The sequence below is a fragment of the Poeciliopsis prolifica genome, unplaced genomic scaffold (assembly GCF_027474105.1).
Source record: "Poeciliopsis prolifica strain line A6 unplaced genomic scaffold, Auburn_PproV2 SCAFFOLD011, whole genome shotgun sequence".
Taxonomy (NCBI): domain Eukaryota; kingdom Metazoa; phylum Chordata; class Actinopteri; order Cyprinodontiformes; family Poeciliidae; genus Poeciliopsis; species Poeciliopsis prolifica.
In genome coordinates this window covers 9,988,923-10,014,287 of record NW_026562386.1, presented here as the reverse complement: position 1 = coordinate 10,014,287, position 25,365 = coordinate 9,988,923, and the positions used below count along the sequence as shown (strand labels likewise).

Here is a 25,365-nt window from a genome sequence, read left to right as displayed (position 1 = left end):
GTTATGAGAACACAGCTGAGGTGCGATGGGAAAGCCTCAGTTCCAACTGCTGATAAATAAACACTGATATCAGCAGAACTGTGTCAATTATTGTACCTTTTGTACACTTTGACCAACAACCTCCATCCTCTTCCATTAGTCACGTGCACAATGTAAACATCCACAAGTGTGTGCCTCATTTAGAGGAATGCGTAGGATTCTTAATAAAAGTTTTTCATTTGAGTGTGTTCAATTTGCATATGAGAAAACAGCTTTGAAAAGACTTGTCTATAATGCATAAGAGCCTTTTAGGCGGTGTTTACTGCAACACTCTATTCCTCCCACTGACAAGCCATGCACGGGTTTGCATCATTTTGTGAGACATGCCAGTTGTGAATTATTCAGCTGCTCATCTTTGCCACAGCACCGCATTTAACAAACACAAGTGTGCGTTTGCATAGAAAAAGACAGAGGGGTCTAGAAGGATACTACGGCAACACCTCAGTCAGTCCCTTTGGAGAGGTGGGAATCCTATTATGGAGCCGTCAGAACCTGTCAGATGCATGTAAGAGGGGAATACAGTGTACACCACCAGTCCATTTACAGGCTGCATGCTCCGTGTACTTTTAAGGGGCCCTGGGCCTCGAGTGTCATGAGCAAAGGAAAACACAGTTCAATTTCCTCTCGCATGAGCATTAAATGAGCACCTTGACTGTACCATGCATAATTCATTGCCAGTGATGTTTTAAATGTTACTGAAATATACATGGTTGTGTATGCAAATTTAGTAGCGCTTCTGCATGCTGTACTTGCTAAACAGACAACAAGAAAGCAGCATGGCATGTAGACAGCATCTTTGGCCACAGACATTTTGCAGTCTGTGTGTGTTGGGAGTTGTAAGCTGTAAATATTACTGTGGCTCCTGATGAAAAGTAATTTTTAACTACAGTTACTATATGCATGAAGGTCCTATTGTGGGAAAATACAAAGAGCTATGTTTTAGATGTGGGCTTGTGGGATTTCGGCATCTAAATCACAATAGACAACTGTTTCATGTTTCTGAGCACTGGAGGTCAGCTGGCTAAAACATAGAGCAGATCCAGACAAACCCAGCAGTCTGAAAATAATTCCATTTGCAAAAAAGAAAGAAAAAAAAGCAATGGGTCATTGACTGTGTGGAAAGAGCCACATCCATTAACTTACAGTGTCACTTCACTTTGCAAAATCTACTGTTAAAAAAACTATGAATTCTTTTAAAATCAATTAAATTCTTGTTTTCTGTGCCTAGTAGCTTTAAATGAAATAAAAAGCAGAAACCTGAACAGTTCAACTTGATAGGTGTATGTCAACAGTAATGCTCTGAGAAAACATTTATTGGTCTTGAGAAGAACTGCAGCGTAGAGGACCACTGTCTGTGTCTTTGTGAAGGGATGTTGATTGGAGAGGAGGAGAAGGCAGATCGCTGGTGTCACATTTTATAAATGAGGGAGGAAACATCTTCATCCCACAGTTGGACCCCCGCCCCCCTCCCCGCTCTCTCTAACAATCCTCAAACATTGTATGTGTGTTTGTGCACATGTTCATAGTTTGGGCAAGTCTCAGTCCGATTCCCAGCAGTGAATCCTTAACAGGGCCTTCCTGCAGGGCTGCCAGGCTGTCCAGATCCCCCACCCACCCACTTCTACCCCTGATGGGACAACAGCCCAGCTGACACCCCAGTGGCTTTGCCAAAAGACCTATGCCTTCAACCCACAATCTGCTTCCCTGGACCTGGTGGAGGGACGGTGAGGAGAGGAAGAGAGTGAACACAATTAAGCATAAAAAAAGTTAAAATAAGAGAGTACCAATAAATTACCAATTCAATAAAACATTCCTTAATGGGATGAAATAAAAAATTCATTCTACTGAAATAATCATGAGGATACCCAGCAGTGTAGTTGTGTTTTATGCTCAAATATGCAAAATATTGATCAATAATTTTTAGATTCGAACCTAGCAAATTTGTTTTTATTTTATGATATGTTTTTTAAAATGTATAGGTAAATTTAATTTACGTTTTGAATTCCTTGTACAATGAACAATGTATTTGAACAGCATAATCTCAATCATAACCTTAACTAATCAGTACAACATACACAAAGAAATTAAAAGGTATAGCACAAATTTTTTGGTTTGTCCCATCACATATGTACAGTAAAACCGGCCCTCTCAGCACAAAGGTGCAGCTGCCAAAGCTGCGGTGTCACTGCTGTTCACTGGTGTCGAACAGTGTGTTAACAGGATGTGTAATGTGGTGTGCTGGTGCTGTGCCGCAGCCAGGACTGGGTGGCAGCAGCACGGTAGGCTACAGTAGGCTGCTTATCATGAAGCAGTTATGTTGCTGCTCTGCTGGGCCAGTCTAATTACAGGAGAACAGCGTGCACCAGTCTGGGCCTCCAAATGGCACCATATGTTTTCCCAGACTAACCGGCTGAATAAAAGCCATTTAACCATCCAGGATGCGCAGTACTCTGTGTCCGGGAATCAGTCACTCACACTCTCGTAAAACCATTCGCCGACCCCCCCCAAAAAAGTCCTACTATACTAGTGCTATCTCTTGTGAGTACAACATGTGTACTCACACAACTTCCTGTGTTGTTTAACTTTTAACAAATTCCATTATCAGAGTCTGGGTGACGGAGTTGGACACTGATTCGGTGACTATGCTCAATAAAAGAGCCTTGTTAATAGCAAACAGCGCTTTGAAAAAGACAGCTTCATTCCAGAGTGTGCCACAACTGACGTAAACGGTAACATAATCAATCACAGCCCTGTTTATGACAGACCAATATAAAGTAGTGTCTCATTGGAAGGGGAAAGTTTTCAATTTGCTTGACAAATAACAATCTGAACGGTTTGATGTGCATTTGTAGAAAACCATTCTTACTCTGATACCCCTACATAAAAAATTAAGACATCTCATAATTATTGCACAGTGTAAGTTGAGGAAGATGTACATATTAGGTGGGAGACTACGGACTTAATCAGGCATCAATATCAATGTCTTTACATAAATCAAGAAAATATCTAAAATATGCTATTTGTATGTAATTGTGGCTCATATTTCTTGTTTTTCAATCTTCTGACATCCCTAACATGACATTAGAAATCAGACTGATACAATTATGAAACAATATTTACAAAGGTATGACTAAAGTGACTGTAACCCATTTTTCGGTTTTAATTTCGAAATATTTTTCTGTTTGACTGAATGACAGAATGCAATCACAGCATCTGTGATAACAAGAGCATAATACTTTGTGGCAGCGAAAAGCTGAAAACATTTCTATCGTAACCTCTTTTTCTGGAAACGCTCCCCCATATCACCGTGAGATAGGCCTATCACACATCATCAGTTTGTTAATGAGAACAGCCTAGACAGAGGCGCTACAGATGCCTATCGAGGACAGAAAACAAAAAGAGAATGTAAGTAAATACGGACTGTAATTAGTATGACAAGGTTGAAAAAAGAGATAACACACGGCAACAGCCCAAAGGCCCGCGCTTTCACAGATGCTCGTGCACATGTAAGCCTCCACGTGCACGGGACACACACAGGCCCCGGACGGTACCATCACACACATGCTTGGAAGGAATCAAATGTTTTAATCAGCTTGCTACAGCACATAATGAGGATCCTCTAAGCCCTAGCTATCAGCTGCCATCGGCCACTTAGTTGCGCCTTCAAAGAGCTGATTTTTCACTTCTTCTACAACAAGCTTAACACAGTTGCTATCAAGACAGAACACAGTCTGAGTATGTGGTGTAAAAAATAATAAAAGACAGGAAAAAGGCAAAGAAGCTTCAGCAAGTGATGTACATTCTTCAGTAAAAGCAATGAGGCAGGTAAGTTAAGGTGGACAGAATGGTGTAGTCTCTTGGGAATATGTGTGCAAGTCATTTGTCATCACTGTGATTTACAGCATAGGAATGCTAAAGTGTGTCTGTCTTGCTCTTTTTGGAGTTGAGATGAAAGGGTATCTCATGCCACGTCACACTTCATAAACCTGACAGTACAGGTAAAAACACTAACGCACTGTTATCAGATTTTTCCCTCACCTTCATCACAAACACACATACATCTTCTGATGTTGTGCATTATGCACCTGGACTAGCCACACCTGCTGCATTACACAAGGCGATCACATGAATCAGTCAAGCCATATTTTGTAGAACTGCAACCACAGTTGAATTCTTACTCAACTTAACAGCTACTCATGTGTGTGTGTGTGTGTGTGTGTGTGTGTGTGTTTGTGTGTGCTGGAAAAAGTATGCAAGGGTATGCATAGAATGTGTGCAGGTGGGTCTCTTGTTACAGTTTGTGGCCACCTGGCCCAGCCCTAACCTCTGTGATGAAGACTTTCAGGTCTCCAGCTGGAGAAGTGATGACCTGAGAACGGAACAAAAGGAAAACATTCGTCCTGGTGTCCTTGTCTTCTTTCAGTTGCAGAACCGGGTCAACCTGCCTAGGAACATCATTAGGCTGTCAGCATTTAAATGACTTATTATTCTTCAGTGTTTCTTTTGATTTCCTTTAACAATCTTGTCTTAACTGGATGGTTCACCATTCTTGACAATGTGGTTTAATCTACAACAAGTAAGATAAGTACTTAACATGTGTTTCTTCCACCGAAAATACATTTCAAATGTAGCCATTGAAGTGGAATTCCCATAATATTCTGGTTATAATCTAAATAATCCACACATACAAGCAATTCAGAATGAATAAAGTTGTGTATAATAAGTACTAACAATCATGCAAGGTCAAGTAATGAGCATAACAAAAGAAGAAGCAGTAAAAAGATAAAGAAAGTCAAAAATATTATTTAGAAAGCAATTCTGTACCCTATTTGTGCAAATCAACATTGATTGCTTTTGTCCTTATTGTTGGCCTATAAAACCTCTGGCCTGACATCAAAAGCAAGTCATGGCAGGTAACACCAAAGAGCTGTCTCAACACCTTCTTTCACTTTTTGTTCTCAAATACACTGTTGGTATTGATTGCAGACATTTTCGAGCCATAATCTGAAAGTGTAAAAAGTATCATGTCACCTTAAACCAGAAAGTCCTCCTCTAACAAGTTATGCTACACTGTTAGATCTATGAAGCACTGAGTTGAAAACATAATTTGATTACAATAAGTTATCATTAAATAAAGGAAAAACTAAATTTATGGTATTCTCTGGTAATTGGATGTATAATAATGTAAAGTTATGCATAAATGGAGTTGAAATCAAGAGTTTATGCAACAGATTTTTAGGGATTATTATAGACAAACTTAGTTGGAAGCCTCACATAGAATATATTAGAAATAAAGTTACAAAAACTATTGGAATACTGTTTCAAATAAAAATATTTAATAAATCAAATGGAATTAATCAATAATCAAAATCTACTATTTAGTACCTTCTACCAAATCTTGTACACACTATACATTCCACTGTAATGCACATAATATATGAACTAAAATGCTTTGACTCCATTGTATATCTCAATCACTTGGATAGTAACGGATATTGACTATAAATTTCATGACAACTGCACCATTTAAAATTTTGAGAAAAACACTGAGATCTCCAAAGCTTCCTAGCTTTTTAAATTAAGATACATATTTCTGCATAAGTCTTCTATGTTTAATTAAAGATGCCTTCATGATTTATCCATAAACTGCAACATACTGGATAAAAATAGTATTCATTTGTATGTTTGAAGACTACTTACACTACTCCTTTATCTACCAGTTGTTACTAATTACATCAGCTGACACAGAGATGAGTGATGAACATATTCCTCCTTCATTTTCCATGTTCTCTTTCTCTGTTGTAGTAAAAAACTTGAATTTCATGACACAGCTTTGCTCTTTATTGGTGTTTACAATGTTAAAACATTACCCCCAAGCAAAATATGTTTTCACAGAGCACGTCAGTACACGTCAAACCCAAAGCAAACTAACTTGAGCCTCTGTTATAACATCCGTCTGCTGCAAAATAAATGATGCTGTTAGCTGTGGTCTCGCAGGTGAAATGTGCCGTTGCTACAATTATTCTAATGCCTGCATGCCGGTGCTACCAAATGCTGCTGTCAACCCAGGGGTTTAATTAGTTTGGCACATGTGCCACTTATAATCACCTGCCATTACCAGTTCTGGCTACATCTGCTTATACGTCTGTCAGCAGTGGGCATGCTGTGCATGTGTGCATAGGTTTATAGGTCAGTGGGTGTATATTCTGGCAACAAAACATCATCTGTAGTATGGCCACAAAGGGTTCACTGGCGTCACTTCTATCAATGGAGCTAACAAGAAACAAATTAAACACTGCTACCTTTATTTTTACATCAATATTAAACAGCTTCCTACGTCGACCACAGCGAAGACAATTTTATCAGTGATGCCGACTTGTCAGCAGCCCATCTGTACCGGTGCATTGTGGAAGCAGAGGGGAGTGGGCCTTCATGGTGTCAAACTGCACTGTGAATAGAGCTGCACCTCAGGCTGAATACATCTCATTGTGATTTCATGAGAGCTGGAAGAAGAAAGAAGAAGCAAAGAAAATTTGGGGCCGCAAGTTGAATCTCAACCCGAAACAGGAAAATTGGAAGTTAAAAGTGTACCCTTCACTCCCCCTGGCATATACTTGGCTACCTCTAGGGCTGGGAGAGGAGGAGAATTAAAGTCCCAACACCCACATTCAACACCCACAACTCCAAGTCCGTGTGTGTGTGTATATATGCATCTAATCCTACAGATTTAGATAGTTTGATATTACAATTTTTCCTTCAATACAATAACCTTCAATAACCATCCCTATAATTCCCAGAAAGTTCTCATTTAGCACTAAACCAAGGCTTCAATATTGTGCTGGTTGAAAAAAAAAAAAAAAAACATCTATCTGGGACTTGTGTGGCTACACTAATTACAAATATCTGTAGTAATCCGGCGCCGATAAGAGAGTCATTACTCCACCAGACATTTATCACTATGGGATTGATGACCCATTTCAGAAGCAGCCTTTGTATGGGGAAGTGAAATCGCTGATATCCCTTTTATCCTACATCACTGTTGAAGCAATCCATTCGTCAGGAGGCAAGCTAGTTAGAAGTGTAATTAACAACCATGGACTTTGCCCCTAATAGAATTTTTGCAGGAAACTACAGATCGACTTAGAAGGTGATGAGGAGGGATTTTTACTCTGTTTGTCTTTCCCCACTAATTGCTGTACCGCGAGGCTGTCTGTCGAGGAGAAGTCTTCCAATCTGTGTCAAGAAAATGCTACAGCAGCACTTCAGCTTCTTCCAAATGCAGAACTTATGTAAGTGTATAAATATGTAAGCACATGTATTTAAAGGTGCCTCAATGAATCTGTCACAAATTGGTAGGTCACAGGTAAAATATGCACTCCGCTGCTTAAGTCGAGGCTTTTCTCTGACTTTTCTTTTTTTTGTTCTTCTTCTCAAGCAAACTTATATACGCACCCAACGATACATGCAAAGAATAGAGGAGCAGATGATCACAGTAGGTAAGGAGTAAAGGTCCAGCCACCTGCCGGCCGCATCCCGTCTCTGTAGCTGTAATGAACAGAGACAGCTTGGGGACGGCCCTGCGAGCTTGTCCCCTCTCCAAGTCTTCCTGCTTCGGGGCAGCGCCGGGGGTCCCGGGGTGACAACGATGCCAGAGATGTTCCACACACTGACAGGCAGGTCTTACCTGGCCAACCTGCTGTACACATTGCCCTGGCGACACGCACGAGAACAGGGACGAATGCAGGGATGCACAAAGATGCATCTGCTTGATGTACATTTGTCCACGCTACTGCTGCACGCATGTGTTCATGTACTCAGGCGTGTGCGAAAACCAACTAGCACACCCACGTGCACGGTGACCCGGTGTAATCCCTCCAGCGACAGGAGCAGCTGCAGCCGCTACGGCAGACAGATGAAATTTTCATAACTATCTCCTCCAACTTCCATCCTCACCTTCAGGATAATTTATGACCTGCCTGCCAGCCTTGAAGAGACAATATGCTTGCAATGAAATGAAGTGTTCCTGCAGTGTAGGTTATAATTAACAGAGAAGGGGAGAAAGATGTGTGTATATTGGGTTAGAGAGGGAAGGTGTGTGTGTCCTCCTTTATTTAGTGGGTGCGTTATTGTACAGCCACTTATATTGTACACATTTGTGTATTTAAGTGCTAGATGTAGTCAGCTTTAAAAAATTGCTAAAATAAAACATTATTCGCCCCTGATTTGGATATTTGCAAATTAGTTCAAGTTCATCAAATAAGTGTTTTCTCAGCATATTTTAATAAGAATTTTTCTTCCTTGGTAGTTCATAGATTCTTTATGAATTCAGAGAAAATTAAATGTGGAGGTTTAGCTAAGTGAAATTTAGTTGTTGTCAAAGTGAAATTGTGTGTAGTTGTCAGGATTCGGCTTTGTCTAGTGAAGTATAACTTATAATTAACTATGAATAGGAAGGTGTGCACTTTAAGTTTGACACCAGTTTTGTCTGCTTGTTACTATAAGTGTGAAAAAATAAAGGAAGTAGTTCTTCATTTGCCCTGCTGTGTTGATGGAGCTTATTAATCGTGTATGCTTGAGAGGCTCAACAACATTTTTCAATAATTTTGGAACTTTATAGAAAAAAGAAACTGTCACTGATCAACACAAGATAAGAATGATTTTTCTAGCATTGTGATAATACAATAATCGGCTAACTATTAATCATGAAGGCAGCTGAAGTTCAGTTTACAAGTTTAATTTACTAGGGCAGTGAACATTAACAAATATTTAAATGTGCCATAGTTAGCCAAAAATGCTGCTTTTTAAACTCGTTATTCTTGGAAAGCTTTTGCTGCATCACCCTAGACACAAATAACAGCAAAAACAAGAACACATATGGAAGTGATCTAAAAAAAAACAATTATGTATACTGTATATTCATTTACATCAACCATCATAAGCAACATAAAATACAAACTTGTAAAATAAATAGCTTTTAAAACAAGACTTATCTAAATTACAAAGTTGCACTGACAGTAACTGACAATGTTGACAAAGCCTGTTTGTGCCAACTTTCTAATCACCTGAATGGAGTTCCAGAAAAGAGAAAAAGATGGCTTAACCAAACTGACCCTATGTCAAAAAGTAACTTCCCCTACTGTCAATCCATAGAAGAACTGTGTTTAACCAATTTTTTTAGGTTGAATTTTATTAGCCACACCAAGGCTACCCTTTAGATTCAATAAGTCAAAGGGAAGATCTAGTCTGAAAACATGTAGTTGACCAAAAGATCTAAAAGGCAAAACATTACACACTAATTTAAAGAAAATTAAGAACAGAAGAGAAGTCACAGAAATGCACCCGTCTGAAAAGGATTACAGAATTATATCTAAGACTTTGACATCCTGTGGAGCACAATGAGAGCCATTATATTCAAATAAAGAAAACATGTGGCACTGGTGAACAGAGCATCAATGACCTTTGAGAGGCCTGTCCTGCAGAATGTTTGATGTCATTTAAAAATGCTGCCAAAAAAAGAGTGAAAAGGTACGCCAGAAAGTCCACCACACAATGGTTCAAAAAGGAAAATGATGGTTTTGGAGTGGTGAATATGTACTGATAAGTTTTTGCTTGTAAGAAGTAGTAACATGGCTTCTGATGAGATGGTTAAACAGTTTATACGCCTCATAAAGTGTATGAGGCTTCCATTTACATAAGATTATTGTTATTTGAAATATCATGTAATTTTTTTTATCAAAAAATTACTTCAAAATACAAGAGTAACTAACATCTTGAATGCTCTCACCTAATATGAAAACTGGACTCCGGAGTAAACCAGTTTCACTTTTCAGGACAAGTTTATGATTATAGACACATGTTTGAAGCAGCACTGTCTAGCTATGATACAGCATTAATCAAACATTAACAGCTGGTTTTGTTACTTCATTCACATTATTGGGGAAAAAGTAAATTCTTAGTTTTTCCAATAATAATGGTAAAATCTTCATAAAAACCCTGTTCTGTGCATCAGCTTGTCTCATGAGCTAGATATATTGTTACACTCTGGTAAAATGTAATTCTAAAAACCAGGCTTTTGGAGAGAACAACCTAAATTATCCTATAATGGCATGTTTTTGCTGTTTGTTTCACATCCCTCCCACACAACCTCACCCAATCATGCATTATCAGCTCTCTGGGATGTTGGGGTTCACCACAAGGAATGTCCTGGTTTGCCCAAGTACTCGTGAAACAGGCCTATGCCATTTCTCTACCCCTTGTCACTCCACATAACCTTCTTCTCCAAAAAGAAATTCTGCTTTCATATTAAAAAGTCAGCCTTTAATAGGCAACTATGTCTCTAACAAGCGTGTTTAAATATCTGTGGGACTTTTAATGACATATTAAATCCTCCTTTCTCCAATTTCTGTGCCGCATTCCACTGACAATGTCTTCTTGTGAAATGCGTAATTATGAAACGAGTGTTTCAATTAAAACCTGTAAATAATTGTGTGCACTTGTGTCTCAAGGCAAGCAGAGCTATAAAACAAAGAGGGAGTGTTCGTTTTCCCAACGTTCCAATCCCACAGTTAAACCACAAAGATAGAGAGAGAGGCAGAGAAAGCATGCCTCTCACTGGCTGATTACTGGCATGTTCGGAAACCAGGCATGATAGAGGTGAGGGAATATTTATGTAGAGAACTTGTCTGCACAGTAAGTAGAAGGTGAAGAAATAAAACCATCAGTCATCTCATCCGCAACACATTCCAACAAGAATAGGACACACTCTGATGCACTCCTTAGCCTGGGAGCAAACTGGGACGGGGGACGATTTGCTACAGCAACAGCAGCCATGAGGTTCTGCCGAGGTCAGGTTGTGTCATGCTCAACAGTCTGATTGCTTAACAAGGGTGGGTGCATGAGAAACTAAATCATAATTTACAATCAAACACACACCTCACAAACACCCAGGCCACGGGCGATCAAGGCTGCACGAAAAGTACGGAGACTCAGGGACCACACAGACATGTTTAAGATAAAGACAGACAAATTAGATGACAGCATCTCAAGCTAACCACTGTGCCTGCACTAATTACAGGCTGCCTGGCGATGAAAGAGGCAGATGAAATGTCCTTATTTGTTTTTTTTTTTCCTTTCAGTGCCCCAAACCAAGTAAACACACATATGCAGTTGACGGCAAAAGTACGTGGCACAGCATAAAAGAAACACACAAACAGAGACAGAGAAAATACAGTTGTGCTGTGAGAGTTCCACCCACCACACACAGGTGTTTGGCCACTGCTGGGGAGAACAAACACTTGAGGTAAAGGGAAACAAGGGCACAGCCAGCAAAAGTTTAGGCTTGTCACTTCTGCCAAAGAAAACACTCTGCAAACCCCATCTGTGTTGCTAGTGATACAACAATAAAGGTGTTCATGCGAGGCTACTGTCTGTGGGCTCTGATTAAGCTAACAAACGCTGAACAACTAATAAGATTTACCTATTAAATAGGTAATGTTAGCAACACTCTTAACAACAATGCTGTCTTTGTTGTTGAGCCATAAGCTACAAATCGCATCAGGACTTGGGACATCACTCTCTAAAGTTAATTTATTCTGCATCCAGTTTCAATCGGCCATTTAAATCACTTAGCCATTTCAGTTTAAGTTGAATTGAGGTCCAACTTAAACTGGGGTGCTGGTTTGGCAAAATGTTTTGCCTTAGCAATAATGTTTTGGTGTTACCATCCTGAATTAATCTGAACTCCTGCTCTTAAGTGCTTAATTAAATGTTGAACTACATGCAGTGTGAACTTTCTTCTTTTTCATACCAAATGCGTTGTAGGTAAATTCAAATAAAGCAACTACTCCTTTCAAATGATGGGACGCAAGCTACCCTTTGCATTTTTAACTGAGTTTAGCATCACATCTTGTAAAAAAAATACCATTCTCAAAAGGTGGATTTTAAAGATGTGTTTATTGTTTACTGTGCCAATGACAAATTATAGTTTGCTAATGTTACAAAGGGAACACATGGCCTCCAAGCTCTTGATTTTACAAAATGAGTTGCTTTTACTGCCATGACTGTAATTACATATATTTAAGAATTGGCTCCATTAGAAAAGGCTTGGATCTGTCCATCTTTATTGTCATCATGACGCCGGCAATCTTTGCAGCTCCCATCTTGGACGGAGGGCCTTCCATTGTGTAGCAACTTTTTGTCCCACCCACACAGGAATCAGGACAAGGTTTGTCAGGGGCAGCAGGACAAAAGGAATGTCGCCACTCCAGGAATGAAGTGCCAGCCGATGAAGGTTTCTCTCTTTTTTGTGGGTGTGTGACTATGCATCACCACAGGGGTGCAACTGTTAGCTGACAACTCTGGTCGGGTCATCCCCGACTGGGCACAGCTTTAACCTCTCCAGCCCCTTCTGGCCCCTGGTGACCTTTGGTTTTGATGACAGACCGGACTTTTGTGTACCAGTAGCAAGCCCAGGTGAGGACAAAAAGAGGATGACAATAGAAAAGAAGATAAAGCCGACAGAGGCTTGGAGACGGGCCCAAGGGTCACGGGTCAAGCTGGACAGTTGAGTGATGAGTGCAGCTGTGGACACGTGGGCCACCTTGTCTATCCTTTGGCTTTGCTGACCATGTCAGCTGATATTTCCTTTGTGCTTGGATAAATACATCACTAACCCTCCAAGATTTAGAGAAAAGAAATAAACACAGGCAACAGATGTAGTACATCACAAATTGGATGTGCTTCTGACATTTTGACCTTATAGCTTCTTCTGTGTGCATTTAATCTTTTGTTTCCAATGGATAAGACAGACAAAATTACAAAAGTGTATTTGATTTCTTTAAAGGTAATTGATTTCACAATTACCTTATACTTACACTGTAAGCGCTGCATAGCCTTTTCCTATCCTGCAAGACATAAAAACCCAGTCAGAGTGCTGAGTTTTTAATCCACTAAAGAAGGGTCATTTATCACTAAAGCAACATTATTATTGTATGTCTGTCAAGCAGCCACCTGCATTACCTATCCAAGTCAGTATTAAGCCCGTATCAGGTTGTTTTACTTGGGTTTAGGGCTGTACAATATTATCAAAACATGCAATTATAGAATAATTGTTGTAATTACCTAACATTTACCTTACTCTTCTTTTTGTTTTATATTATCACAATGGTCATGACATCTGGGCCTTAATGTCTTTGTGACTAAAATTTAGGTCAGATATGGACTTCAAAGGCAGTGAGAGTCCATCAGTAATTACAAAGACATCAGACATCACTGACATCTTTGTGATCTTTGCACAGTGGTAACATACTGTGGAGGAGGAATCCAGATTCCAGAATTAAATCTGAATTTTTCTGTTGTTCTGATATATTTGATCTTTCTATTTGTTTTCATGTAAAGCACTTTAACCTGTGCATAAATAGTGATATCCTTGACTTCTCCAAATCAGAAGCAAATATATTGACTTAGATTATTACTACAAACTAACGCAAAGACTATCCTTGGTAATAACCCAAAGAGAAATTTAGTGTCACTGAGGAGGTCAAAAATCAGCGTGGAGGAAGTGCAAAATCTGTAGAAAGACAATGATTGAAAGTCAGGTGAAACAATTTAGCAATCCCACACATGAAATTAATCCTTAAAATATAAGGTGAACACTGATAATGTTTAATCAAAGATGATTTTGTAAAAAAAAAATAAAAAAAAAACATGAACAAATAAAAAGCTACCACATTTCTAATGACTTCCAATCTAATGAGAAGGTTTAAGTTCATCATGTGTCCTATGAAACTAAATTCAAAACATAAGAATGATGTGGGTTTTTTTTAAGTTTTGCTCTCCTACTTCAATATTAACAATGAGTAAATACCAGAAGTAGTAATAATAATAATTCCACAAATAGGAATGTTCTAACTTGGGTTTATGTAATGGTTAATTACCTTAATTTGCTGCAGTTTTCACATTAACAAAGCCCCCATGGATACACAATCCCAGGCTATCCAATCAAAGAAGCAAAGGGAACTATAGCACAAATGAAAAGGTCCTTTTTTCTTAAACGTTGTAATGCGTTAGCAACCCACTTCTCCTAAAGTAAACTGATCCACACATCCTGAGCTGTTCAACTGCTTCCGATGCCAAAGGTCAATCGCTGGGCTCACTCCTACCATCCAGAATCAAGAGATGGGAGGCTGGAGTTTGCCAAGTCAAGCACAAACCCTGTTTTAGGTCATAAACACCTCGGCCTGTCTCCCTTTCTTTTTCTTTCTCTCCCACCGAGGTGAGTAGGGTTTGCACTCTGTTAATCTTTCACTTCGGGCCAGCTCGCTTTTACATTGGGCCACGGGAGAACAGAGGAGGAGAATGAAAGAAGGGCAGTAAACGACAAGAGTGGATAAAAGAGCAGGAAGAAAAAGCCATAGAGAGGGCCAGATGGGCACCTTCACAGTCCATTTATCAAACCCAATGTGGCCCTCCTCTCCCCTCCCTGCTGCTCTCATGTCCTAAACCCCCATGTAATTCTGTAATGATTTTCATTATCATATAATGACCTTACAAAGCCTACAGCAGTTTGCGTGGTCAGTACAAAACCCGCAGCTGTTCACTTCAGTGTTTGCTTGGCCACTGTGACAAACCTTCTTCCAGTGCTGTTTTTTCTACTGGTTCGAGCACAGAGTTTGAGGTTCTGTAGGGTCAGCAACAATTATTTCATCCAGAACTGTTCAAAAGTACTAAATATATAAGCATAATGAGTGAAAACACAACCTCAGAAAAAGTAGCATCTACTCTTCAAAAACGAAAAAAAAATACAACTAAGAATAAAACTGAACAGTGACCACATAAATGTGAAACAAGATGTATGAATTTTTCAAACCTGAAATGTCCCTGATGCCAAACGGATGTGCCACTTCCTATCCTAATAGGACCCCTTCCCTGGAGGTGGTGTCTTGCTTCCTGTGTGGTACGCTAAACTGCTCGGCTGCGGCACAGTCACCCACCCACATAATAATCCATCTATTTCCAAGGTACTCGAGGGGCATTAACCGAAGGGACAGGGAGGCCAGCATCTATCAAAGAATTTGCCGTATGCATTGGGAAAACCCAGTTACCAGAAAAGCTCATAAGAATAAAAAAGCTCTCATAACTTCGTTGGGTCAGAGTGAATGAATGGACTGCTTTCGCTCGCATGGCGCGCACAGGCATCACTCACTCTGAGGGCCTATAAGTCACTTGTGAAGAACTACTGGTCAACACAGCCAATTCCTCTTTTTTTCTTGCTTCCTGTAAAAAAAATAGATGCAGTAGAAAGAAAAAGACAAAAACAAAACCCTTGCAACAAGCAAGCCTGGAAACAGTGAAATACCAAAAGAAAAACAAAATCATCTGTTTAATATACTCTTACAATTAGAATAACATTAGAAATCCTAATTTAAATAAGATGGCAAGATGCTTTGAAAAGATTTGACTGAATAAAATTGACAAATCTCAATTTGTGTTGTATGCCTTGCTAAAGTAGTGACATCTCAAGAAGACACAACTATAAACTTTTATATATTTGAATGATATCTTATCTGACTGACAAATACCTATCTGAAGAGGCGACTTATGAAGACAGTTGTTGAATGACTACATATTACGCACGATATTTTGACAATTTAGTCTAACAACGTATACATTTCTTTCTATTTGATAAGGCTTTTCTTCTGCTCTTTTGGCCCCCCAAAAGTAAAGCATACCTTTTTACCCATTGAGTCAACGGTCTAATCAGTACCAGTGCGTCTCACTTAACATTGCACATAGCCGTGTGTTTAGGTTTGCACAAATGCTTTCTGTTGACAACCACTTGACAGGACGACCCTTGTTTTTTTTGTTTTTTTTTCATAAGAAGATAGTGGAGGCAGAGAACAAACAGTGAGTGTGTTTAAAGGGAAAAGAAGGGTATCAGGAGCAGCCGAAGTTCAAACACATTGCGCGTGAGTCTTGCCCCCCACCAAAACTAATCTCATCAGTCTTCCACTGATAGAGTAAACGTCTGTCTGTCCAGCCGACAAGGACTGAGCATTTCCTGTCCTGGTCTGTGGTGCTCGTTGTCAGGATCTTAAGGATTGCTGAGCAAAGTCTAGGGTTAGTAGGTGGTAACTCTGCATTGTGGGTGGCAGGGGTCATGGTGCTGATGGTAGGATGGTTTCTAGCTTTCAGCACATGCAGCTGGAATGCACTATCAGTGGAGGACCCACATCAGAGCTGTGAGGCTCTGGGCGTCGACACAGCAAAGTAAGGTGTGTGGAAACAGGCTGTTTACAACGCTCATCTGGATGTGACGGAGCAAAGGGTCATGTACAGGGGACAGATTAACGCAAAAATGGGCACCATGGACAGATGAGAGAATCTAATTAGAGGGATGTGAACAAATACTGTGCCTTCCAAAGGCAGTCTTACATCTTGAACAAATATTCAGATTTTCTCTAAAACCCAAAGCTTCGATGTATTTTGTTGAAAAAGATGAACACAAACTACCAGAAGGTAAGAAAGAGGGCTAAAAGGTCAATGGTTCACAACAGCTATTAGTTGTGCACCTGACATGTCTTCCCTTTACAGAAGTGTTAAGAGGAAACCTCTTTTGAAAGAAAGTGGCAAAAGGTTTGTCACAACTCATCTAAGGGACACAACAAACACAGAAGCATTTGTTAGTGAGACACTGATGTTAGATCTCTTCAAAAGGACAATAAGCAGTAAACATTTGTGAATCAAACGCTGGTAAAAGCAGCTATACCAGTGTTTTTGTATGTCCTTGCTAGCATTGAGGTAGAGGGTGACTGAGAAAATGAACAGCTAAAATAATACTGTGGGGCATGCGAGGGAGGCTTTTCTTATCTGAATGAATGGCCAGGGCTCTAATCCCTGTGCTCTCTGGTTTTATCAGGAGGGAAGGAAGTGAGCGGGCTTATCCGAGACACACGTGTCGGGGTGATAGCTGCCAGGCCCAAGCAGGACAAAACCCACACCAGCCACGCCAAAGCAACTCCAAGGAATTCACTTCAGCTCTTTGGAAGGAGTCGTCGATGAATCAATTTGGAACTGATGTAACTTTTTCTGATGATGTTGTCATGAGCTGATTGCAGTTGGAGTTTGTAGGAAAAAACTGGTATTACTCACTACAGGATGAATTTGGTTGTGTATTTTCTTTTCTTAAGGGCTAATGGGTGTTAATTAAATATCTACTTATGCTGGATATTGGTTACTGAATGCCTAAAGAAATATTTGCATTTTTGGTTTTGACTCTTGATGCCAAAAAAATCTAATTAATTATGCAAATTACTTAACTTGAGGCAAACCACAGCAAAATTTAGGTAAACACAACTTTGATTGTTATTTGTTAGTTATTATTGATGCTTAAGACTTTGAGTATTGAGTACCTTCAGTTATTATTTTACAATCTATTCCATTATAGTTTCCCAGTTCTCTCTGTTTTCCATTGATATTTATCATTTGTAGCTTCTCTCCCTTACTTCACATCAAGGTCCCCTGTACCCCACAGCTGCAGTTCATTCAAGTAATCACACTCACCTGTTCTTCAGTCCATTATTCTTATGCTGGGTTCAAGTTACCAGGTAAGTTGGAACTTGGAGCTGGGTTTGACGTTAGACCAAAGATAAGAGTTCCAGTTAAGATGTTGGTATTTTAACACAACGCCTATAATCATTTTTTGCAGTTGCTCTTACAAACATCATTTCAAGCTTTACTTTCCGTAAGTAAACACTACTTTTAATTTGTTCAGTTTAGAGTTGCAGGTGCTACATGTAACATTGATTGTAGACGTACTCTTACATGTTTGTCTTTTAAAATAAACATGTTTCTGCCTCATCTTGCAAATGGTGAGACACAAAGTTGACCTTCCATGTTGTGACTGGGGTCAGAGGTGCTCCCACTTTCCCAGTGGAAAATACAAGTTGGTTAGGTGATTCAGTCATTTTTTCCTACTGGGAAGTTGGAATTTCAGATTCAGATTCTGGAATCTGAATCTCGCATGAATTACAGAAGTTCTCAACCACTTGTGTAACTGCTGCTATTCCAGTTATGTTCCTATTCATTCAGTTTATCTTTCACACTATTGGCTATTTTTTGGGGAGTGTGGGGTGAGGAATGGCAGGGAGTCTGAGTTTCTTCTTTGTGTAAGACTTGAGATCTAATATTATTAATCTACACTGTTGTCATGACTCCACCTGACTACACTTGAGTCCTCCAACCCTACACATTCTGACATTATCTGCACTTGACATCATGAGGCTGCAGCAGAAGAAGAAAATTACAGCAAAGAAAAATTGGAAAACAATGAAAAAACCTTTTTTTTAATCGACAACCTGTCACTCTGTTTCCAATTCCACTGCAAGCAAGTCACTGGATGGATAATTTTTCAAGTTATCAAATGGTTTGAGTTTTGCCTGTTAGTTTTTTTATTTAGTCAAAAAACTACATACTACAACACAAATCACTTAAAAATGATAACAGCATGTTCTAAATCCCTGTGTAATTGAGCTTTTTTTTTTTTCAACAAACCCGACAAGTTGACTCAGTCAATACAACAGGTCAACTGAGGAACTTCTTCCTTTCTTACTTCAAAGGAGGGTGAACTTATTTCAGATCAAGTAACATACTGACATCAACTAAATAGTGCTTCCTAAGACGGGCTCCATTTCAGGGCTGTTGTCAACGAATATTTTAGTAATCGAATAATCTATCAATTATTTTACGATTAATCGAGTAATCAGATGAAAAAAGATAATTGGTGAATCTAACATAACAGCAGTATTACTATCGCATATCAACATCAGTCAATTTCACATTTTAGCTTCCCTAACAATAACTTTTCTGTAGTTTAAAAAAATTATCTCATAACAATATTAGCTCACTTTCCAAATTAACCTGAAGAAAAGTTATACAAAAATCGGAAATTATATTAAATTTATTGATAAAGAGGCAGGCTCACAGATACGCTTATAAAAAATGTCTATACTCCAGCTTTTTGTTTATGTATACATCTCCAGTCAATTTAATAGATGAACTCTCACCTTACCCAAACATTTATAGCTTTTGTGTTCATGTTAGTGACCAGATTTGACACCTTCATTCGTCACACACAGAAACACATCTACCAGCTACATGCCGCCATGATGAGCTCCGCCACTCATTTGTTGAGACCAGGATATGAAATAAATGTTCCGGTTCGTCCATAAAGCTACACTTACATTAATTATCTAATACGCAGCTGTCCGCAGTGTTCAGTCTATCTGTTCACCTGTATAAATACGCCTGCAGCGCTCTTCCTTGCTGTTTGCTCTGAACTGCTACCAGGAAGCAGCTCAGGGAGGAAAAAAGCTACCGCACTCCAGACATCGCGGCACTTATTTTCAGGACGCTTATTGGTCCCCCAAAAAAACAACAAAGACCAAGACATTGTCATCAATCAATAAAATTATCCCAGGCCGTACCTGAAAACTGGACGCTATGTCACTAACACTTAGTTTTCATCAACAACTCAGGCAGAAGTGAGAGCTCCGTGGAACAAAGTAATAACCCGGCCAAAACACGGAGAATAAAATAAAATTTAACGAATCTTTGATGTAGATACATTTTCCTTGAAGAATTTTAATAATCGAGTAACTGGAATCATTTGAGGAATCGTTTCAGACCTACTCCATTTTGTCAGCAATATTGTGACATGTTAATATATGATATACAATAAAAAAAAGTTTTCAAGTAACTGAAAATTATGCTTTTAGACTCCTTTGCAATCACCTAAGTTCCTCTTTTTACTCATTGATTGACAAAATACCCTCTCTAAAGTTAATGAGCTAAATTATTTCATGGGTTTTATAGTATGAAGACAAATCCATGTAATCTTTCTGTCTTAAAATAGAAAACAAACAACTACAAACATACAATGAGTATTTAGCTTAATTTGAACCTAAAGAACACGTTTCGACTTTGTAGAATAAATAATTTGTCCAAACTTTTTCAGATTCTTGGATTACTTTTTTAAAGGTTTTATTGGCTCTAGTGAATTGACAGGAAAGTGGCTAATGAAACACCTATGACACCACAACACCCCCTGTATTACTTTTAAACTTGTTTATCATTGTCTACTTCAGATTTGACATAGAGCTCTTTATCTGCCTAAAGAGTACAGTGGCAGGGACCAAATTCAAGATACATGGTGTTACCTGTCTCTCCACGTCTGCCTCTGCTGGTGCCTGTCTGTCAGGGCAGAGAGCAGGGTTTCGGCCATTTCCCTCCGTCCCTCCTCAGCTTGGCCTTCCTCCTCCACAGTAGCCAGGAAAAGCATGGTCTGAAAAGATGTAAAACAGATTTTAAGAAAAATATGTGTAAGAGCAGCAAAACACAGAAATGACACCTCTATATCCTATTAAAGCATCCAAACTATCTGGTTTTAATTAATATCAGCCTGAATGTTTCAGACCATGGAATTAGGTGCATAGACAACCTGAAGTGATTCATACAACTCTTGAGCTTCTATTCTCAGTGCAGAAATTACACAGCTCTGAGCTGAGACTCAATTATAACATCCTCGGGACGGCAGCATACAGTAAGTCTAGTATAAAGTCAGTTTCACATCAGAGGATGGGCAAATTACACCCAATATTAGAGTGTGAGTCAATTAATCGCGTCCTGCACAGTGCAGTGTAATGTGTGAGTATCCCCCTGTTGAACATGAATTACAGGCCAGCTTAAAGTGTGACGTGGCACATCACTGCTAATCAGAGACATCCTAGCAAACCTTCGCCTCAGAGTCTTCCGCTGCCTCTAAGCTGGTAGAGAGGGAGTCAAACGAAAAAGGATCTGGCAGCCCAAATTAAATGCAGCGCTGTCAGCCGCACTCAAATCCCTCTTCCTCTTTACCCGTCACACATTTTCTCCCGCTCTGAATATCCTTAAATGCCTCCCCCCTTAGCCGAGCCTGAGAAGTGATGGATCTGTAACTGTGACTGACTCTGACGCCTTGTTAAGAACAGTCTCTTCCTGTCACATCCACCAGTCAGGCATGTTCATTTCTTCCCATTAACAGTGACTCCCCAACCCAGTCATCCAACCTTCCTTTCAGAAATACTCCACAATATGAGAGAACCTTCATTTCTTCCTCTCCACCTTTTTTTAATCCCTTTCTGACAATCCACCTGTCTGTCTTAATTTATGTGACGATGGCTTTGATTGTCTACGTGCGTGTTTCCAAAGGAGACGAGTAATATGCTTACTTCCCTCTGCACCACGCAGGACAGGTGTCAAAACACGTAGCAGTGTGTGAATGATTACACCCAACTCGGAGGAGACACCAAAGATTACAGTGACCAGGAGGAGGAAGGGCCGGCTGTACTCCTTCTGCAAACTGTGTCTTTCAGTTTGGATCAAACTCTGTCCTCCTGGGTGAGTGATGGGCTGGGAAAGTACCACAAAGTGCATTCAGACTGTATCACAACCCCAGCTGGTAGACATCACATTGCCATGCCGCCTTTGTGATGCCCCATCAGCGTTTCCCTTGAAACGCTGCAGAGCAAGTGATTCGTAGTTGATGTGAAACCTGCTCCAGTGTGATTCCAATCTTGTTCCAACTCATTTCAAAGTTAAACTTAAAAACAGGATAAACGGATATAGGAAGGTTTAACAAAACAAGCTGGATAAAAGCTGAGGTAAATGATTAATACAAAAGTGTTGACAAGACATCAGCCCAAACCCGTAAGTGTTAGGAGTGGACTATAAATTGATTTTATTGATTAATCACATTTCCTGTTTAGTTAAAATTAAATTTTTGTAAAAATCTATATATATATTTTTTTTTTCATCATTGCACTCCTTGAGCTTCTGTATTTCAGGGGGCTTGCAGCCCACCCAATGCTTATAACCTTGTTTTACAAACATGTATTTATTTGAACTTTTAATTCTGATCATGTTTTAAAGTTTTTGAAAAATACATTTTGTTATTTGGAATTTCGAGGTGAGAAAAATCATAAACCGGATTCAGCCAAAGTAAAGCCAAACCAAAGTAAAATGTTTACAGTTTACTTTGGTTTGTTTTGATTTTTACTTCTCAGGTAATGAAAACTCAAAACTAAGTTTCACAGAAGGTTGGAACAAACCAAAAAGAAAAATTAAAAATAAATATTAATTTGAGCATATTGCTAGGTTAATTCTTGTCCAGTTGACCCTTCTAGACAAGAATATTGAATATATTGGAAAATTGAGTGGAAGAAAATCATTTTGCAAAAAAGGTGTACAAGCAATCTTGAGAGAATCATAAAGCAAAGTCCCTTTGAGAATTTTGTTAATTTTCTCAATAAACATATCAGATTGAGGACATGGCATACAACACTCACAGTTGTGTAGTTAGTCATGAACCAAAAGCAATGTTGGAAACGTCAAATCTGGGTTTACTCAGACAAAGACTGAAATGTTGACCAAAGTACAATTTTTTTATCAATCTAGAAAGCACCAAAAGAGTTCATAGAAAGAGTGTAGAAACATAAAAACTAAGTTGACTGACGTTGAAGCAGCAACAAAAAAAAAATGCATGCTTGAAAAAATTGTGAAGCCATAAATAAATTGAGCAAATAGGCAGCCACTGTGGAAACAGAGATTGCTCACAATATTTATGGAGGTAGTGATTCCATTTCCCAGCAGAACTTGGTAACTCACCACACTGACAAAAACTGCCAATACTTTGGCTAAAGATGAATGCATCAAAGTGGTTAATTCCTCCTTAAATTGCCTGACCGACAGTCCATAAATGGCGTATTTCTGAGAAAAAGATGAGAGAAAAAGACCCAAGAACGAAAAAAGTTGAATTCTATTAAAACAATCTGGGTCAACTTGAAGTATTTTTTAGAGCTTTTAAAGTTCATCAAAAGGAATATGAGTAAGTTGTGTTCTTGCCACATGCTGCTTATTACTGTGTCAAAGAAAAAATATATTAGTTTTGTGTTAAGTTGTCTTTCACATGAGGATACAACCCTGTTTTATTCCAAGAGTTTAGGAGACTTTTAATGTCAGTTATGTGTTTATGTGGTTAATGTGGTTATGAGCACAGAAAATGACAGAAAAAAACATCCTTGGATATAAAATATAAGGACATCATTAATGACTTTAGACTTCTGGAAAGTACTACATGCAAAAGCTTTTTTCTTCCTTCTCAATGCTCAATTTTTGTGAGCATGAATTTGCATTTAATTTTGTGTGGGGTGTCTGCAGGAGAGGGCCCTCTCGTGTGCATGTGTGATTGCGTGTCAAAACGTGCGCACGTATGATCTTCTGTTTAAAGGACTCAGTGCTGAGAGAGGCCTTCAGGTTTAGCCCCAGGCTGATCCCCAGGCCATTTAGGCACCCCACTGCTTGTTTACTGGTCAAGCCCAGCCAAAGCCAGACCTCAGTCCTTTATCTTTGGGCTTATGTTAGCACAAATCAGCCCCTTCTTTACTTCTATTTACTCCTCGATGACAGTAGCTGTCCTCACAGTCCACCTCTATCAGCCCAGTGCTGACCACAGATGTCCCGCTGACCCTGGCCACGTCCCGAGGTGAATCAGAGGACAAGGGGAACCTCGTTACCTCCATCCCTGTTTCCCATACCCCCAAACGGAGCTCTGTCTATTTTGCTACAACGCCGGCATAAACATTTCCGTTCCTGTGCAAAGGCAGGGTAGGTAAACAAACACACAGGCAAGCAAAGGTGGTGTTTTCGCTTGTGGAGAGAGCTGGAGTGATGATAGTGTTCCAAGCGGAGGCTGGCTGGAGGGCAGCCTGGGGCAGCTCACTAACACCTCGAGTCAGGACTGTATCTTAACACCAACAAGCATCTGTCTATTCCATCACATTTCTTTCGTATAACAACGTGTCACTCATTCAACACAGAATAACACAATGGGAGGACTGTTGCTGCACACAGAGTGCAACATGATGTAAAGCTTCACAGAATAGCTGTCTCTGATTACATAATGGCCAACTAGTTTTGAAGGCAGTATTGTTAAAACAAAAAGATATATGCAGGCACTGAAAGTTTGCACTCCATAAAACTTAGCTACTTGCTGACAAGCAAGTAGCTAAGAGTAGCAACACCTCCATGGAATGCATAAGATCATTTTTATACAAGACTGTCAAGAGACCCAAAGTACTCCTAATCTTTCTGAAATCTTCTGCATTTGTAGGCCACAAATGCTCACAAACCTCAAAACTGACTACGTAATCACTTGTTTAATAAAAGAGATTTCTAGACGAAAGTTGATCAATAAACGGTCACAGAATTTGGACTTCTGACATGTTCTATATCCAAAGAGCATCTCTGTGTCTCAGACTGTAATTCATCTCTATCTCCACAACACTTCATGAAGACGAAGCTAAAGAAAATGTCTGAAAACTGATTCTGCTGCCACCTTTGCTTTGTGTAATATTACTACCTCAAGCATGAACAAACTATTTAATGTAATGTTATGGCATCTCAACTACATTCAGGTTTAAACTTTGAATAGACCACTCCAAAAAAAAATTTGTCGTTGTTTTTTGAGCTGTTCAACGGTGGGCCTGTTGATATGCTTCAGGTTTTTTCCCTGTTGAATTAACCAACTTTGCTTTGGCATTAAGTAAGAAATTGATGCCCAGACAAAAGCCAGACTCACAACTCTACTAATTGTATGGCACTATCTTTGACTACTGGTATGATGTTCTTCTCATGAAATGCTGCTTAAATATTGAGTTTTTGTGACTTTTAGGCCACATTGCAATATTGGTGAATCAATCACTCCTTGAGAGTTTTACCTCAGTTCCATTTTTTCTCCATTTGAATTTTATGGCTCTCAGTTTGGTTCATTGAAGACCAAATCATAAGAAATTGTTTGGAAACCCTTTCCAAGCTGATGGTGATACTGAAAGTTTAGTTCTGTTACTTGAAATAATTAAAATCATCATTTGAAAACAGTTTTGTACTTTAAGTGTCTTTAAGTTAGCACAGTTTTACCCTTGTTTGGAACCTTCTTTGTAAAATACATGGTTGTTGCAGCACGAACAAGTATTTTTATTATTTTTGATTGGACTCCCTCAGACCATTTCAAACTTTATCTACAGTAAAATGCTGATTTAGCATTCTTGTTTATCAAGCAACATTCCTCCATAACTCAATCTCTTCTTGCCCATTTAATAGCTCACCACTTTACCAATGTGGATTTTTTTCCACTATTTCCGACCAGCTGCTCTAACACCTGATTTCATTGGCCTTGGGAGTGGGAGATTAGCAGATTCACAGCTGCCTGCATCTTCCTTTCCCCTTCAATACAGG

The 25,365-nt window shown here is 39.3% G+C and overlaps 1 protein-coding gene across 1 annotated transcript in view; it reads right to left on the bottom strand.

Annotated features, from left to right (window-relative positions):
• Nucleotides 1-25,365, bottom strand: part of fto (FTO alpha-ketoglutarate dependent dioxygenase) — a 141,857-nt gene that overhangs the window by 52,413 nt on the left and 64,079 nt on the right. The window contains exon 8 of the mRNA XM_055036478.1: nucleotides 20,253-20,377. Coding sequence (XP_054892453.1) covers nucleotides 20,253-20,377 — 125 coding nt within the window. The remainder of the gene's footprint in view (nucleotides 1-20,252; nucleotides 20,378-25,365) is intronic.